This window comes from Microtus oregoni, unplaced genomic scaffold (assembly GCF_018167655.1).
Source record: "Microtus oregoni isolate MIOR12 unplaced genomic scaffold, Mior012 000048F_ref0000485, whole genome shotgun sequence".
Lineage (NCBI taxonomy): Eukaryota > Metazoa > Chordata > Mammalia > Rodentia > Cricetidae > Microtus > Microtus oregoni.
Genome location: NW_024543222.1, coordinates 3938416 through 3955733, shown reverse-complemented (window position 1 = coordinate 3955733; position 17318 = coordinate 3938416). Strand labels below are relative to the sequence as shown.

General features: G+C 46.7%; 1 protein-coding gene across 3 annotated transcripts in view; it reads right to left on the bottom strand.

Annotated features, from left to right (window-relative positions):
- Window positions 1–1137: 1137 nt before the first annotated feature.
- Acox1 (acyl-CoA oxidase 1) overlaps window positions 1138–17318 on the bottom strand; it is a 26436-nt gene continuing 10255 nt past the window's right edge. For 2 of the 3 annotated variants that reach the window (XM_041635766.1, XM_041635768.1), the window contains 12 exons: window positions 14390–14550; window positions 12490–12597; window positions 10633–10752; window positions 9982–10097; window positions 8733–8902; window positions 7385–7547; window positions 6786–6976; window positions 4401–4580; window positions 4177–4282; window positions 3709–3852; window positions 3103–3309; window positions 1138–2759 (listed from right to left, as the gene is read on the bottom strand). In XM_041635766.1, coding sequence (XP_041491700.1) covers window positions 2709–2759; window positions 3103–3309; window positions 3709–3852; window positions 4177–4282; window positions 4401–4580; window positions 6786–6976; window positions 7385–7547; window positions 8733–8902; window positions 9982–10097; window positions 10633–10752; window positions 12490–12597; window positions 14390–14550 — 1717 coding nt within the window. In that variant the 3' untranslated portion in view covers window positions 1138–2708. The remainder of the gene's footprint in view (window positions 2760–3102; window positions 3310–3708; window positions 3853–4176; window positions 4283–4400; window positions 4581–6785; window positions 6977–7384; window positions 7548–8732; window positions 8903–9981; window positions 10098–10632; window positions 10753–12489; window positions 12598–14389; window positions 14551–17318) is intronic. The other variant, XM_041635767.1, reaches the window with a different exon arrangement.

The window sequence follows — 17318 nt, the reverse complement described above, 5'->3', positions numbered from 1 at the left end:
CTGAGCCATCTGTCCAGCCTGATACCGGCCTAAGATACAGCTTGGAAAAAACCTCCAAACCCCAAACTTCCCCATCTATATTTTCTGGTCTCTTGGTCCTTCCTCTCAGGAACCTGTTACTGAAGAAGCTGCCGGTCCAGGTCACCAGCCAACTGCAATGACAGTAGGAATTACCACCACCCATAGCTAACTCACTTCCTGGGGAGACAGACTTGAACAGAAAAAGAAGAGCAACCGGGCAGCAAGCGTTTAAACACTGAACTTAGAGAATGTTAGACGATGAATTTGTAAACTTCTAGGTAGCAATTAGAAGCTGTGCCGTGAAGGAAAGCTAGGAAGACTAACACATGGGTTTCAGGGTCAGGAAGTACTGGGTCCCAGCACTGTGGAACCACAGGGAGGCCCTTGGATGGAACACAGCATAAACAAAGCACCTAAGCTGACCTCAAAACCAAAGTGCACTATGACGGCGAGCACTGTCAGCCTGTCAGAGTCTAGAACCCTCTGGAAGACTGGTCTCTGGGCATGTCTGCTGGGGACTGTCAACTGATGTGGGAGACTTAGTGTAATTGTGGGTAGCTCATTCCTGGACAGGGTATTCTGAAGTGGAGAGATCTTTTCTCTTTCTTCCTTTCTTTTTAAAGTTTATTTTTATTCTATGTGTATGGGTGTTTTACCTGCATATACGTATGTATGTGTGGTGTCCTCAGAGGCCAGAAGAGGGCTTTGGATCCCTGAGAACTGAAGTTGCCCATATGGAGGACTAACAAACCTCAGTAACTGAAGTTCCTGGGGATCCATCACTATCTTTTGGCCTCCAGGGGCACTGAACACATGTGTACAGGTACACTTGTAGGCCAAACGCCCTACACATTAAAAACTCTAATGCCAAGTGTCACAGCAGCTCTGGTGGCCTGGACCTCTTTATGTAAACCAGGCTGGACATGAACTCACTTTATAAACAGAACTCAGGTGTTGGGGTTGGAGGTACTTTGTAGACCATCTCTTCAGCCCTGCTAAGATCCCAGGTCTATGTAACAGGATGAGGCGGGCTGGTTCCCACAGCAGCTGCTGTCCACCGTTTATCTATGATTCAGTATTTAAATTCAGAAATAAGTCTACATTTAACAGCCAAGGTTCAGTCATTCAGATGTATTTATTTTCCAGAATATGAACTACTGTCAACAGACCCAAATGAAGCAACAGTGCGCACCTTCAATCTTGAGCAGTGATCAGCTGTGCAGGGGAAAGGCTAAGGCTCGTCAATAATCTAATGCTATCAGCTCCCCTGGGACTGGTCTTATGTCAGCGTCAAGATGCTGCTTCTGCTCCATTTACTATGTTCTCAGTTGTTTTCATGATGCAGATGCCACAGACACAGAGCTAACAGGTTCAAAGGTTTTCTCTACTGTGATTTAAGAATAAAGAGTCCCTGTTAGCCAGGCCTGGTGGCACACACCTATAGTTCCAGCTCTTGGGAGACTGAGAATTGAGTTTAAGGCCAGTCTGGGCCCTGTCTCAAAACAAACCAAACCAAACAGAAATTACCATACAAAAATGCACCCCACACAAAAGGTGCATTCCATCTTCGAGCACAATGATTGTAGAGATTGCACTGCAGCTGAAGGGAGCAGCTGAGCACGCAGTATGGCTGCTAGTGGCTTACCACAAAGCCAGGTACTCAACAGCAAGAAACTAGCTGTGGCCTCTGCTCATCCTTCAGACCGCATCAGCGATTACATTTTCTGAACTAGAACCCACAGCACATGGCTGTGGCAAAGGGTCTCCTGTTATTTCTGGGTGTAAAAGGTGATCTGAGTGATTTACTTTTATATGTCAAATACTTGACCACCAAGCATTTTAATGGTTTATATGACAAGATGACAAAATCTTTCAAATTTGCATAGTCCTAGGAAATTCATTTAATAAAGTCACCAAAATACAGACGTGCCACAGCCCCCAGGGCTCTCCTGATACTCAATTGGAATAGCTATTGCCTTTAGTATGTCTTTCAGGAGAAGGCAAGCAAGAAAGGGAAGACAGTCAGCCACCATGATTAACATCCAGGCAATGGTCAAATAAGTAAAGATATGCTTAATTATGTCAGAAAGCGGGGACCAAAGGCGAGACAGTGCAATCAGGAAAGCTGGAGCCCAGAACGGATAGTCACTCCCAGTGCGCGCTATGGCCCCTATGGCTGGGTGTGTTAATGCTGAAGTCTACAGGAGCGACAGTCACACAGCAGGCAGATGTGCCCCACACCCCCACGTCAGGGCTTCTATTCGTTTCTCGCTCCCAACCCTTCTTAGTGTAGATCATTTAGGCTGGAAAGCCTGTAAAGTTCCACCTTATAAAACACCTTTGATTTAAAAAACATAGATCCAGTGAATAGCAGTAAAAATGTGAAAATAACTAAGAATTTAGTAGTTAAATTCTGTTAATCACCCAAGGTCATGGCCTACTGGGATTAGCAGCAGCACAGCCGTGAAGACTTTGAGCACCTAGGAGTCTCTGTTACCACACTGAAAACAGAGAATTTCTCATTTCTGCGCTGCGGTCTGCTCATTTCTCTTTACTTTAGGAAAAAGGCCAAGCCATCATTTCTTTATAGCTGTACAAATTTGATGAGGGTTTCACAGGGATTAGTGAATCAAGGACGAGATTTCACGCTGCTTTCAGGAGCAAATCAGACTTGTCCCGGGGAAAGCTCAGAGCTTGGACTGCAGGGGCTTCAAGTGCTTGTAGTAAGATTCGTGAACCTGCAGAGAAGCAGACGAAGCCAGTTAGAACTTCCCGTGTACATCAGCATTTCTCTTTATAACAAACAAAAACTTTTAACTGAGAAACTATGTGGACCTTATACAGGCACAAATTCAAATATTTTTGTTTGTTTTGTTCTTAAGCCGAGGCTCATTATATAGCCCTGGTTGGTCTCAAATTCAGAGAGATCTGTTTGCATCTGCCTCCCCAGTGCTGGGATTAAAGGTGTGCTTCACCATGCTTGACCTTTATTTAAAAAAAAATGTGGGCTCTGTGACCGACATTGTACAGAATTAAACGAGAACTTCAGAAGTTGGAAAGATGCTGTCTTGTTTGTTGTACCTCTGTTTTGTTCAGTGGGGACTTCTTGGCCCACTCAAACAAGTTCTCATACACGTTCCCGTCATAGCGGCCAAGAACAGAGCCGAGGGTCATATCCTTGAAGTCAAAGGCATCCACCAGAGCAACAGCATTGGGGCGGATTAGGGTGAGCAACTCCAGTATCCGATTGTTAACTTGTGACATCTGAGCCCCTGTGATGATGTTCCCCTAAGGAAAAGAGTAAAACGAACGAATAAAATTGTGTACAGATTAGATACTTACACACGCAGAACTGTAAACAGACATTTACACACAGAACTGTAAACGGACATTTACACACGCAGAACTGTAAACAGACATTTACACGCAGAACTGTAAACAGACATTTACACGCAGAACTGTAAACGGACATTTACAAGCAGAACTGTAAACGGACATTTACACGCAGAACTGTAAATAGACATTTACACACGCAGAACTGTAAAAAGACATTTACACACGCAGAACTGTAAAAAGACATTTACACACAGAACTGTAAATAAACATCTACACACAGAGAGAACTGTAAAACAACTGTTTGAGTCAAATAAACAACTACAAAAAGGCTTCTGCTTCGAAAACACCAACCTCAAGAAAATCTCCTCCTTTCTGGCTGATGCCATAGAGAGAATACAAGAAACACAGGTTCCTCAGGACAGCCTGGACAGCTTTGTCTTGGATCTTGGGGAGTTTATCTGAAAACAGCTTAACCGCCACATAGTGGCAGTGTGCCTAGAGGAAAGCAAACAAGGAGAGTGGGAATCCTTGGGAGGTGGATGTGGTGGCTTCTGTGTCTAATTCCAACATTTGGGAGGCTGAAGCAGGAGGACTGCCATGACTTCGTGGTCAGTTTTAGCTACTTGGTGAGTTCCAGATCAGCCTAGGTTAGTGAAAGCCTATCTGAAGAAGACGGCTACCACCGTGAGCAGGGCACTAAGGAAGGGGCAAGCAGAGAACCGAGCACAGCGCCCCAGGCATGGGGAAGGTGCAGCAGAGCACAGCGCTCCCAGCATTAGGAAGGGGCCGCGGAGCACAGTGAGGAGAGCCGCCACTGACCTCACTCGCCCGGACAAGGTCAACGGAAGTTAGGTTCCACGCTACTTCCTTGCTCTTCCTGTGACTCACGTGAGTCTTAAGTTTTTTTGCAGCAATTTCTATCAATCTGTTGAGCAAGAAGGAAGAGTAGAGAGCTGAGGAAGCCATCACGGCTTTCACGCCTCTGCTTGGCTCCAGCTGGAAGGCCCTATAGCCGGCCGCTGACCTGAGTGAGGGGAGCTCACCTGGCTGCACGAAGCTTGTAGGCTTCAGTCAGGTTGTCCAGGCTGTTGATGTCCACCACAGCTGGCCAGACTGCCACCTGCTGTGGCTGGATGCGCTGACTGGGCAGGTCATTCAAGTAGGACACCAGGCCACCCACCAACTTCCCCGCGTGCACCTGGTCATACATTTTCATCAAGAACCTGGAAATCACCAAAACACATGCTTTAGTGACGCTATTCAGGTGACTTCACACAGTCTGAGCATGTGCTGACTGAATTTAGATCAACTTGAAACAGGCTAGAGTCATCTGAGGAGGGAACCTCAGAAAATACCTACATAAAACGGGGCTGTAGCCTGTGGAGCAGCTATTTCCAGCCTCCTGGTGACCACCCCACCAGAAAGCAGGTATTTCCATGATGACTTACAACAATAGCAGCAAGTTAGTTATGAAGTAGTGATGAGAATAATGTTGTGGCGGGGTCACCACAGCATGAGGAACTGTATTAAAGGGTCACAGTGTCAGGAGGGCTGAGAACACCGCAGAGCACTGTCTTAATTAGTGCTTTGGGGGAGGGTCCAGCCCACTCCATGTGTATAGTCCCTGGGCTAGTAGTCCTAGATTTCTATAAGAAAGCAGGCGGAGAGCTGGGTGTGGTGGCACACGCCTTTAATCCCAGCACTCTTGAGGTAGAGGCAGGTGATCTCTGAGTTTGAGGCCAGCCTGGTCTACAGAGGGAGTTCCAGGACAGCCAGGGCTACGCAGACAAACCCTGCCTGGAGAAACAACAACAACAGCAACAAACAAACAAAAAAAGGACTGAGCAAGCCATGAGGAGCACGCCATGAGGAGCACGCCATGAGGAGCACACCACGAGGAGCACACGAGGAGCACACCATGAGGAGCACGCCATGAGGAGCACGCCATGAGGAGCACGTCAGTAAGCAGCACCTCTCTGTGACTTCTGCATCAGTGCTGACTCTAGGATCCCACCCTGTTTGAGTTCCTGTCCTGATGTCTTTCAATGATGAACAGCAACATGAAAGTGTAAATCAAATAAACCCTTTCCTCTCCAAGTTGCTCTGGTCATGGTGTTTCACCTAGGACAGAAGCTGGCACTGGGTGTTGCTCCAACAGACCTGACCATGTTGTTTGGGGGAGGACTGTGGAAGGACTTATGGGGAGCTCAGTGGGCTGTTCTGTAGGAGCCTGGAAGACAATGCTGAGAGCGGCACAGACGATGGGGGCTAGCCTGTGAAGTTTCCGAGGGAAGCAGAGACTCTACCAGGCCTTTTGTGTGTCTGGTCAGCTGGGGCTGAAGAACCAGCTGTGATTAACAGGGGACCAGAATCACTACAGTAAAACCTCTGCTCTGCTAGGATGTGATTGAGAGGAGATCAGCATCACTGAGGTCAAGGCTTCGGAAGCACTTCCTCGGGGGTCAGCACACAGATGTGGTCCAGAGGCAGCAAAGGTCATAGCTCATACTGGCAGCTGAGCTTAATTATGTGAGAGTCACCAGGTGGTGCTGATTGTGAAGGGAGGGCACTGTGAGGGCGGAGTCCCTGAGAGGCTAATGGTAAAGGTGCAGTTCCGCTGCAGTTCGGAGCTGCCAGTGCCGTGGGAGGACCAGCAGCAGCAGCAGCAGCAGCAGAGTGGAGCCAGCTGGAGCCCAGAAGACAAGCTGTGCGTGCTGTGGAGGGCGGCAGAGCCGAAGTGACCCAAGCTCCTTGGAGGAGCGCAGATCGTGAGGGATCCCAGACAGTGACATAAAATTATTTATCTGCTGGGAGTTTGGTTTTGCTTTGTTCAGATTGTGATTGTGCCCTGGTTCTTCCCTCTTCGAGTAAGGAAGTATTTAGCTGGGCTGGAGAGACGGCTCAGAGGTTAAGAGCACTGGCTGCTCTTCCAGAAGTCCTGAGTTCAATTCCCAGCAACCACATGGTGGCTCACAACCATCTGTAATGAGATATGGCGCCCTCCTCCGGCGAGCGGGCATATATCGAGGCAGAATGTTGTATACATAATAAATAAATAAATAAATCTTAAAAAAAAAGTATTTAGCTTATTTTTTATTTTATAGGCATCCACAGTTGAAAGTCTTTGAATTTTTAAAAGAGATTTTGGATTTTACAGAGACTGAACTTTGAAAGTGTTTGAAATGGTGGGACTTTCAAGTTGTGATATGGTTTTATTTGTGGTATTTATTAATCTGAGATCTTGGGGAAGAACCAAAAGAAGGAAAGGTTATGTCTTAAAAACCCTTCCTCCCCAGGTTGTGTCGGCCATGGAGTTTCATCCCAGCAGTAGGGACCCTAACTAGGGCAGACAACAAATAAGAAGTGAGTCGTGCCGGAAGCGAAATGTCCCTGCCTGCCACAGTGGGTCTGTGGAGACTGCTCCTCACCTGGCTGTCTGCAGCATCATGACAGTGTTCTCCCCCTCGAAGGTGCAGGCCGGGGTAAAAGTGACGTAAATATTTGGGATTCCGCTGCTGTGAGAATAGCCGTGCCCACCACAAGCCATCCGACATTCTTCAATACCAGCATTGGCCGTCCAGGTAGTAAAAGCCTTAAGCCCAGCGGTGAGGGCGTGAAGCTAGGGGACAAGTACAGGTCATGAGAACCTTGGCTTAGAACCCACCTTCTAATAGGAAGACACATCCTCCTGGAAGTACGCTGCTCACTGTCAGAACCAAGGCCTGCATGGCTACTGAGGAGGGGCAGCTACCTGCGATCTGAATTATTGATGCTCTCACACTTTTCTGAATGGCTGGACTTGGCCAAACATTCACCCCTTCCTTTAAATGCTGTCAATAAACATTCTAGCTTCAGATCTGGTCTGCTTTTAATTTTGAAAAGTTCCAAGGTTATGTAATTCCTTTCAGGAAATTCCAACATACAGTTTCTATTGGATGTCTGCCGACAGGCAAACATGTAACCTAAGGGTATCTACGGAAACCCATGGGTGGGTATCAACAGGCGAATGAGAAAAGTGTGTCCATACCTCGGGCAGCTCACTCAGGTCCCCTTGGCCAATGCTCTCATTAATTCGAAGGTAGGTCTCCTTTATGTACCGTCCTACAAAGTGGAAGGCGTAGGCAGTGGCCAGCAGTGGGAAGAGTTTATACTGCTGGGTTTGAAAATCCAAAATCTGAGGTTCTGGTTCACTAAATAACAGGGAAAAAAAATTAGTAAATATTTACTTGCGTTATCCCAGGTTTCAGTCCGAGTACCCTGACGTAGCAACTGAATTCATCCTCACGTGGTCCTTCCTGGATGATGGCAACTGTCACTACTGTCATCTTACTGATGGGGAAACAGAGATGAGGAAGTCTGTCTGAGGTCACACTGCTCAAAAGCGCAATTCTTTGGCTCTATAAGGTCACATTTTCTTTTTCCCCCCTGGTTGTTTGAGATAGAGTCTCTGCATATAGCTCTGGCTGTCCTGGAACTCACTCTGTTGATCAGGCTGGCCTTGAACTCACATAGATCACCTTCCTCTGCCTTCCGAGTACTGGGATTAGAGGTGTGCACCAAGGCGCCCAGCAATACTCTTCCCCTCTCTGCGGCACTGCTGTGGAGTCTCCTCACTGCCTTAGTGTTTCCGAGAGGCAACTACATCTCATAGCTACACAGAAACCCACACTGGTCAGCTCACAGGAAGAGGACGCCACAAAAGGCCAGCCCACCACAAGGCTCAACATACTGTATTCTGACCACAAGCCTGGAGATGACACAGTATATAAGTTAAACATTTTAAGAGTTAAGAATTGACAAAGGTCCTGGGGTTGAATATGATCAAGATAACCTTGTGTATGTGTATCAAACTGTCAAATAACAATAAACTTTTTTTTTTTTCCTGGGTAGTGCCGCAGAAACAATAAACTTTTTTTAAATTAACAGTTTTATAGGTTTTTTGTTTGTTTTTAATTTTTAAAGAGAGAAGCAGGTGCCTGCCTGCCCTCAATGCATGCTGGGTAGGGGCTAGGCCCTTGGGAGGCCTAGTACATGTGAGCCCTGGCTTAACACCGAGCACCATAACTGGTCCAGGGTGTAAAGGCAGAGGAAGAGGTTATTCTGATCCATCCTCTTAAGCACAGGGTCAAAGCAAGCCATCAAAAGAGCCCATCTCGGCCTGGAGAGATGGCTTAGTGGTTAAGAGCATTGCCTGCTCTTCCAAAGGTCCTGAGTTCAATTCCCAGCAACCACATGGTGGCTCATAGCCATCTGTAATAAGGTCTGGTGCCCTCTTCTGGCCTGTAGGGATACACACAGATAGAATATTGTATACATAACAAATAAATATTAAAAAAAAAACAAAAGAGAGAGCCCATTTCGGGCCCCACCCTCACCCTGGCTTGATTTCAGACTGGTGCCTCACAGCGCTGTATCGGATGGCAATGGTGCACGCCTTGGACAGACACCGAGCTGCATCTCCCACGAGGAAGGACCGCACGAACACCATGGTTCCATACGTCAGCTTGTTACTCAAGGGTTTCACATATGTGCCGTCAGGCTTCACCTGGGAAAACAAAACAGGTCTGAGCATCTTTCTGTGAGGAAGAGACCATGAACCGATTTTCCAAGTGTGTCCTGGAACAGCAGGGGACCTGGCTTCAGCAGGACCTGGCAACTGGGCTGAAATACTAAATTTTGCTCCCTACTCGGACCTTTTGAACCAGAGATTTTGGGAGCAAGGGCTTGATTGTAAGATATGGGCTTGGGGAAGCCGGGCGGTGGTGGTGCACACCCAGCACTTGGGAGGCAGAGGCAGGTGGATCTCTGTGAGTTCGAGGCCAGCCTGGTCTACAAGAGCTAGTTCCAGGACAGGCTCCAAAACCATAGAGAAACCCTATCTCGAAAAACCAAAAAAAAAAAGAGATATGGGCTTGGGGGCTGGAGAGATGGTTCAGAGGTTAAGAGCACTGGCTACTCTTCCAGAGGTCCTGAGTTCAATTCCCATCAACCACATGGTGGCTCACAACCATCTGTAATGAGATTTGGTGCCTTCTTCTGGTGTGTAGGCAAACACTGTATACATAATAAATAAATCTTAAACAAAAAAACCAGCATGGGCTTACCCAGGCCATAGTGGGGCACTCCTCTAATCCCAACACTCAGGAAGAATAGGCAGGTGATCAGGTGATCTGTGTGAGTTCAAGGCCAGCCTGGTCTACAGAGCAAGTTTCAGGACAGCCAAGACTATACAGAGAAACTCTTCTTGAAATAAAACATAACAAAAAAAACATGGGCTTGCCGTGCAGTTCAACCTGACCTTGACCTCAGTTCCTCTGTCTCACACGTGCACTTCATTCTTGGCTCACAATCTGAGTTCTACCGGCCTTCCAGGTGATTCTAAGCTGCTTAAGGGCTTGAGGCCCACAGACTCACTAACGAGTTGGTACTTTTCACACCATCCTCAACACTCCTAAGTCACTGTCAGAATAAAAGGAGTTCAGAAGGAAAAGCATGTCACTTCTGCAACCAACATTTAGAGGCTGAGGCAGGAGGATTGCTGTGAACCTTAGCCTAGCTAGTCTGGGATACATAGAGAAAACCTGACAATAACAAACCAAAACCAAATAAAATAAATAAATATACCTGGGCATATTTCATCAGCATGTTCTCTCTAGGAATGCGGTAATTGTCCATCTTCAGGTAGCCGTTATCCATCTCTTCATAACCAAATTTGGGGCCAATATCCCCAACAGTAATACCTACCACAGACAACAGGAAACACGTGAGATATTTATGCTTTTGGATTCCTTGCCTCCCTATGTTCCAGTCAATTGTGCCTTACACTTTTTGCAGTTTATTTTATTTTATGTGTGTGGGTATTTTCTATGCATGTCTGTCCATGCACCCTTGCATGCCTGGTGCCTCAGGAGGCCAGAAGAGGATGCTGGATCCCCTGCAACTGGAATTAGAGCTGGTTGTGGGCCACCATAAAAGTGCCAGAACTGAACCCTGGTCTTTTGGAAGATCAGCCAGTGTTCACAACTGCTAAGTCATCTCTTCAGCTTTGTGTCATTTTTTTTTTTTTTTTTTTTTTTTGGTTTTTCGAGACAGGGTTTCTCTGTGGCTTTGGAGCCTGTCCTGGAACTAGCTCTGTAGACCAGGCTGGTCTCGAACTCACAGAGATCCGCCTGCCTCTGCCTCCCGAGTGCTGGGATTAAAGGCGTGCGCCACCATCGCCCGGCTGGCTTTGTGTCATTTTAATGTTTACCTTGTTATCAGATGAACAATCCTCACCTGGCAAGGGCTTGTGAGTCCCGATTTCACGGATAGGGACAACAAAGGCATGTAGTCCATAGCGCTCCCCTTGAGTGATGAGCTGAGCAAGAACGATGGCATGATTGGAAGTCTTCCCAACTGCAGCATCAACAACAAGAAGTCAGTGTGCTGCTCCTGCTTTTCAATTTTCCTGTCTCATGAACTCCGCTATGTGCTAGATGCTGGGATCACATGTGTGCACCAGCACGCTTGGGTTCGCTCTTGTATTTCCACTGATTACACTGCTCTGGGGAGGCAGCTCATGCAGACAGTACGCTGTGCATGCGGAGGTCAGAGGAAAACTTGTGGGAACTGTTCTCTCCTTCCACCATACGGGTTCCAGGGATTGAACTCAAGTCACTGGGTCGGCACGAGTGCCCTTCCCTGCTGAGCCCTCACTGCCTGTTCCTGCATTTCTACACGGTGGGCACAGGAAAGTGTGTAAAAGTGAGTCCTTTCCCATGCCAACCTCACAGAGCTTCTGGACAAAGCTTAGAGTTTTGTTCTTTTTTTTATTTCAGCAGATAAATCCCACATTAAAAAAAGGTTTTCAGTTATTTTAACATTTACTATTTGTGTGTGCATCAGCATGAAGGAGGCAGGCACACACATGTGACACAGTGCATGTGGCAGTCGGAGCACAACTTGAAGGATGTCAGTTCTTTCTTTCCACTGTACGATTTATGGGGCTCAAATGCAGGTTTGCAGGCTTGTACTAAGCGTGCCTTTACCTGCTGAGCCAGCTCTCTGGTGCAATACAGGCTTTCGGTTCTGGGAGTTGCCCCAGCTCTTTAGCTCTTCGACTCCTGGGACACCTTCGTTCTCTTTAATAAACTGCCTCATTTCTATCACACAACACTCTAGTCAGGTGTGGAATTCCAATACTTCAGAAGCAGATTTCTCTGAGTTCTGGGCTAGCCAGGGCTACAGAGAGAAACCCTGGCTCAAAGAACTTAAAAAAAAAAAAAGGCAGAGGCTATTCTGAAATACTTAGAGTATCTGAGACCAGCCTTGCCCCCCCAAACAAAAACAAACAAAGACAGAATGTAAATAACAAAATCTACCAACTACTGTTACACCTGAAATACACATCCCAAGGCCAGAACTCAGAGTGAAAGAGACACTAAATATAAATTTTATACAAAAGCTATTTACAATAAAAATCTGAAAGTAACTCAAATTTTTGACAGAAATAACAAATAGGGAAGCTATGCTGGACAGTGGTGGCACACACTTTTAACCCCAGCACTCAGGAGGTAGAGGCAGGAGAATCTCTGTGAGTTCAAAGCCAGGCCCGGTCTACAAAGTGACTTCCAGGATAGCCAAGGCTATTACACAGAAAAACCTGTCTCAAAAAGCCAAAAAAAAAAAAAAAAAAAAAAAAAAAAAAAAAGGAAAACTTTATTTTATTTTTGGGACAGGTTCTCACTGTGTAGGTCTGACCGGCCTGGAACTTACTCTATAGAACAGATGGGCTCTGGACTCATGGAGATCCGCCTGTCTCTGCCTCCTGAGATTAAAGGGGTTACTACCATACCTGGCCAGGAATTTTATTTTAATGATGAGTATGGGAGCTATGATACACAGGGCTATTTAGAGGGAAAATTAAGCCATAAAACAGTCATTACTGTTGTGCTTTCGCCATATACAAACAGACTCAACAAGGACCACAAGAGAATGTAAAACATCTCATAATAATTTAAGATCTTAACTATTTTTTTACTTCACAATTATATTCTAAAATCTACATTCTAAATACAATCTCATAATAAGTCCTCAAGATGTTCAACAACAACAAAACATCCAACAACTGTTAAAAAAAAAAAATTAACTTACGCCCCCCAGGCCACCACTTAATAGAAGTCACAGTAGGGCTGTTGAGAATAAACTCTTGGGTTTTGGGGTCGTATGTGGCAGTGGTCTCCAGGCCTCGAAGATGAGTTCCTAAGGAAAGAGAGCACACGACCTCAGATACAGCAGACGGGAGAGACCAACAAAGCCAGACAGAGTCAAGATTCCCTGGCAAACTGAAAGGTCCAGGCCTCTGAGAAAGCCCAGGCCAGCAACATGCCTGTGACAAGCTGCGAGTGATATGGGCACAGCGCAAGGCTAATCCTCCACTGAGCTGCACACACGAGTGCGGGGAACATTCCACTTCCCAGTGCGGTTCAGCGGGTGTGTCATATTTATCGAGACTAATAGAAAAAAAAATGTAAGGGTAGCTAATGTTCTATGTAACAGAGATGTCCACTCTCCTTTAAACCTAGTTCTTTTACATTTTTAAAAAGTTACCTTTACTCTGCGCACTGTGCTGTGTGTTGGTGTTGGTCACATGAGCCACAGCACACGATCTGTGGAAGTCAGTTTTCTTCTACTCAGTGGGTCCTAGGGATTGAACTTGGGTCACCAGGCTTGGCAGCACATACCTTTACCACTGAACCGCACTGCCAGCCTGGGCCCCATTTCTAAGTTTCAACTCTAGTGAACTATTTACCGCTGTACTTCTGAGGACGGTAAGGTAACGTGTGACAGAAGCAGACCTTGGCTAGAACTTCTGTACATTCCGAACTTATTGTAAATACTAAAATGGAAGCTAGAACTTGAAAACATTTCTTCATTATGAAAAATGACTTCCTATAACTCTCCTACAGGTCCAACAATGCCTGGGTTCGCTCTGTGGATCTCTAGGGCCAAGCTCCACCCAGTGCTCACTGCTCAGGAGAGCAAGGAAGCGTGTGCTCCGGTCTCACGTGCTGCTGGAGACGCTGGACACTTCCCTCTGAACTCCAGCTGTACACATCCCAATTCTCTGAAAAGCGTTATAGGGAAATGTAAGAGAACTACACTGAAACAAACGCTGAAGACTTCTCTCTAACAAACTACTTTGAGGCTTCACTGAACACTTCACTTTGACATATCTAGAAACTTCACACTGAGCAACAGAAATGGACTGTTTGTGAGCAACAGCCTTCAAAGCTCAAGTCAAGAAACCAGGCACGGAGTAATCTCCTTTGCCAAAGGAACCTGGTGACACATCAGACAGGGCAGTGAGGACAACATGTTCTCTCACGACAGCTGAACTCTGCTGGACCCTACCTGGTGTCTTGGGAGGAGCCTATCAAACACTGCTCACAGTAAGAGATGGCTGTATGGAGTACACACTTTTTCTGAGCCTCCGAACGGGGGCAATCTAAGATGCCAACTCAGAACATGAGAGAAACTACTACCTCCAGCCCCACCTGGTTTAGAAAGACAGGCAAGGAGGCAAGTGTGTGCAAACAGAGTTTGACGTCACTGGCCTGGAAAGATGGCTTAACTTTCCTAACCTCTGGTCAAACCATCCTCAGCACTTCAAGGTACAAGTAACTTGAAGGCATACATGCTGCATGTTCTGACTACAGAAAGCTGCACATCCCCTACAGGAAGTCAAAGGGTACTCATACGTTAACGTTTATGGGTTCAGAGTCTACACATTCAGATTCTACAGACTGTGTGGAAAGTAGGCCTAACTGGTCATTCCTGATCTTCTGAAGGACAGTCAGGAAGAATCAGCAACCACAGTGATAAAATAACTTCATTTCCACTGCCAGACCCTATCCTGAAGCCGGACTCAGCAAAGGCTCACAGAAACAGCCAACAGCATCCTGCCGAGCCGTCAATAGCTCATGGCAGGTGCACTATACAGGTCCAGTTGGCAGGGCCCACCCACCCAGAAGGTAGACTAAACACACTGTACCATGACCCATCTCTGTCTGGGCATAAGTGCCCGTGATCTCCAAATTCCAGGCTGGCATGAAGAAACGCTCTTGCTGCTCTGCGGTGGCCTGGTGAAGCAAGGTGGGCAGGAACATGCCCAAGTGAAGGTCCAAAGGCTCAGGTCGCCCTCGGTGTACAAAGCTTCGAAGAAATACCAAGGATGGACAATTGAGGGAAGCATCAGCAGGGTGTGGATCAGTGATGTGAACAGACAGAGCAGGGAGGGAGAAAAAACTGTGAGTACGAATCAACCACGTGCACGTCATCAAGGAGGGGAGCACTGCCCTTTTCTGTACTCTCTGTGACTCTCAACAGTGTTTGTTCATCCTGAAGCGGGCAGGGTGTGCAGCAGGACGGCTATGGAGACCCAGGCCCGTGTAGCACAAACAATGTGCAAAGGCAGGACTTCAGGCTCGCAATTAAATGAAAGGAAATGAGAATTTTGGGGAGAATTAAAGGGGGACAAGGAGTCCCTGGGTGGGGCAGAAATAGGAAAATAGGGCAGTTCTCTTGGGGCTAAAATGAATCCAGGCTAAGTTCTCCTGGATGCAGTTTTAGTGAAGTGTCTAGACTGGGATCCTTTCTGTCTGTTCAGAAAGCATCTAGGACAGACCCAGTCTTTATGTGACTTCTCATTATGCCGTGTGGATCTCTGGGTGCAAACGAACACAGAAACTGACAGTGCTCTCCCTCCCAACAATTCCAGCAATTAAAGACAAATGATCCCTAGTCGGGACCATTATAATTGCAAATCACACGTTTGTGCATAACAGGGCCTGTGCTCCACGACGATGTTATTTAATCATCTTAGAGATGAGCCTTCCAACCTCTAGGCTTGTTCCAATTTGTTCCCTCTAAGCTGGGGAGGGCAAGGCTGATGTGCTCACCAGGAGCTCACCAGAACCTCTCCAAGGCTAACCATCCAAAAGACACAGAGAAATTCCCACTTTATAAACAAACAAAGATGGATGGCCAAGTGCCACATCTGCATCAAATGATGGTGGCGAGCTTAACGTTCAAGTGTGACATGTGCTGAGAACGTCTAAAACCCAGAGCTGCCCTTAGAATCATCAAAAGAATCATCAAAACAGAAATCCTAAAAGATTGGCCACTGGTGGAGGAGATGAAAGGGCAGTGGGGACTCTTGGTGCTACGTTTGCAACTCCCTATGAATTTGTAATCATTTTGAAATTAGAAAAAATATTGACATTGATTCATGGAGCGAGCTGTGATGGTGCACATCTGTAATTCAAGCACATAGAAGGTTAAGGCAGGATTCAAGTTCAAGGACAGTTTAAGCCACACAAGGAGAAAGCCAAACCACATTAACCAAATCAAACCAAACTGCACTGGTAAGATGCCTTTCTTATTCATGAAATCTTCCAGCTTTTAAAAAGCCAGCACTGGGAGTGGGGTATAGCTCAGTGGTAAACAGCTTGCTCTGGGTTTGTTCTATCACAGACAAAAACCAAACCATTCTTAATCCCACATACCTAAACCTAGAACTCATACAGGAGGCCCTGGATTTAAATGAGGGGGTAGCTCCAAGCTGCGGGAGTTCATGCTTAGTATACTTAGACCCTGGTTTAATCCCTGGTGCTCTCTTCCCCAAAAAACTAGTATCCAGTGAGAAAAAGAAACACATGCCAGGCCCTAGGCAGTAACTTGCACCTCGGGCTGGCAGCAGCCCACTTTCTGCTTTCAGGAGAGCTGCTCTGTGGTAAGACTGCTGGTGAAGGAGCAGCCTGGAAGCGGCCCCTCCAGACCTAGGGAAGGTTTGTGTCTGTGTGATGTGCTACAGTAAGGATGTAAGTGTTATCAAACACGCTGAGGACGGCAGGGCAACCGCTACAAGAGTTTCTGGAGGAAATGTCCTTGTAGCTAACACAGGTATTAGTCATACATGGAGATTTAGGAATGCACAAGGAGAAAGGGGGGTTTCTCTACTTGAAGTTAGTTATGCATGACAATGATATACAGATTATATTTATATAGTTATCAAAAATTGTAAAGCATAGCACTTTTGGCAAAGTGTTAGTTCTTTTAATGCTGCCATTTGGAAAGGCCTTCTCAGCTCTCCTTCTGCAGGCTAAAGCTGGAAAGGCTGGCAGCCAAGAGCAGGGAGATGATCTGAGTGAGCTGCTCTGGGGCTGGGAGTACAGAGTCAGCAGTGGGGTGGCCGGCCCAGCATGCATGAAGTCAGTTCCATCTAATGAAAAACCAGTCCGGGCGATGCACACCTATAATTCCATCAGACACAGGCAGATCCCCACAAGTTTGAGGCTAGCCTGGTCTACACAAGTCCATCTCCCACAAACACACTCCTCCACAAGATCTGACAGACAGGAAAGAATTAACTAGTTTCTGCCTGAGAGATCCAGACGAGGAGAGCACTTCCCAAGGAAATAAAGAGCTCTGCTAGAACCTAACTCAAACTCCTGCCGTACTTTCTGCAACCTGACAAACTGAAATCAGAATTCTGAAGTTAGCAGCTGGTGGCGGCACGCCTGAATCGGCCAATGCTGAAGGTGAGGGAGGAGAACCACATGTCTGAGGCTAGCCTGGGTTATACCGTTGTGAGGCATGACAGGGCTTGTCTGTAATCCCTACGCTGCAGGGGCAGGGGAAAAAGGAATGATGACGATTGCAGGCCAGCCTGGTCCAAATAACGAGTTCCAAGCCAGTAAGGACCCTGTCTCAAAACAAAAGAGAAAGCAAAGGAGGGGCTGGAGAGATGGAGAGCACCTGTTGCTTTCCCCTAAGACCTGAGTTCAGGTCTCAGTACCTATGTAGGATTAGGATGACTCACATCCTAATTGTGATTCCAGCTACAGGGGATGTCCTATGCTCTCCTGACCTCTGTGGACACACACACAAATAAAAATTAACCAAGTGGTTTTTTTTTTTTT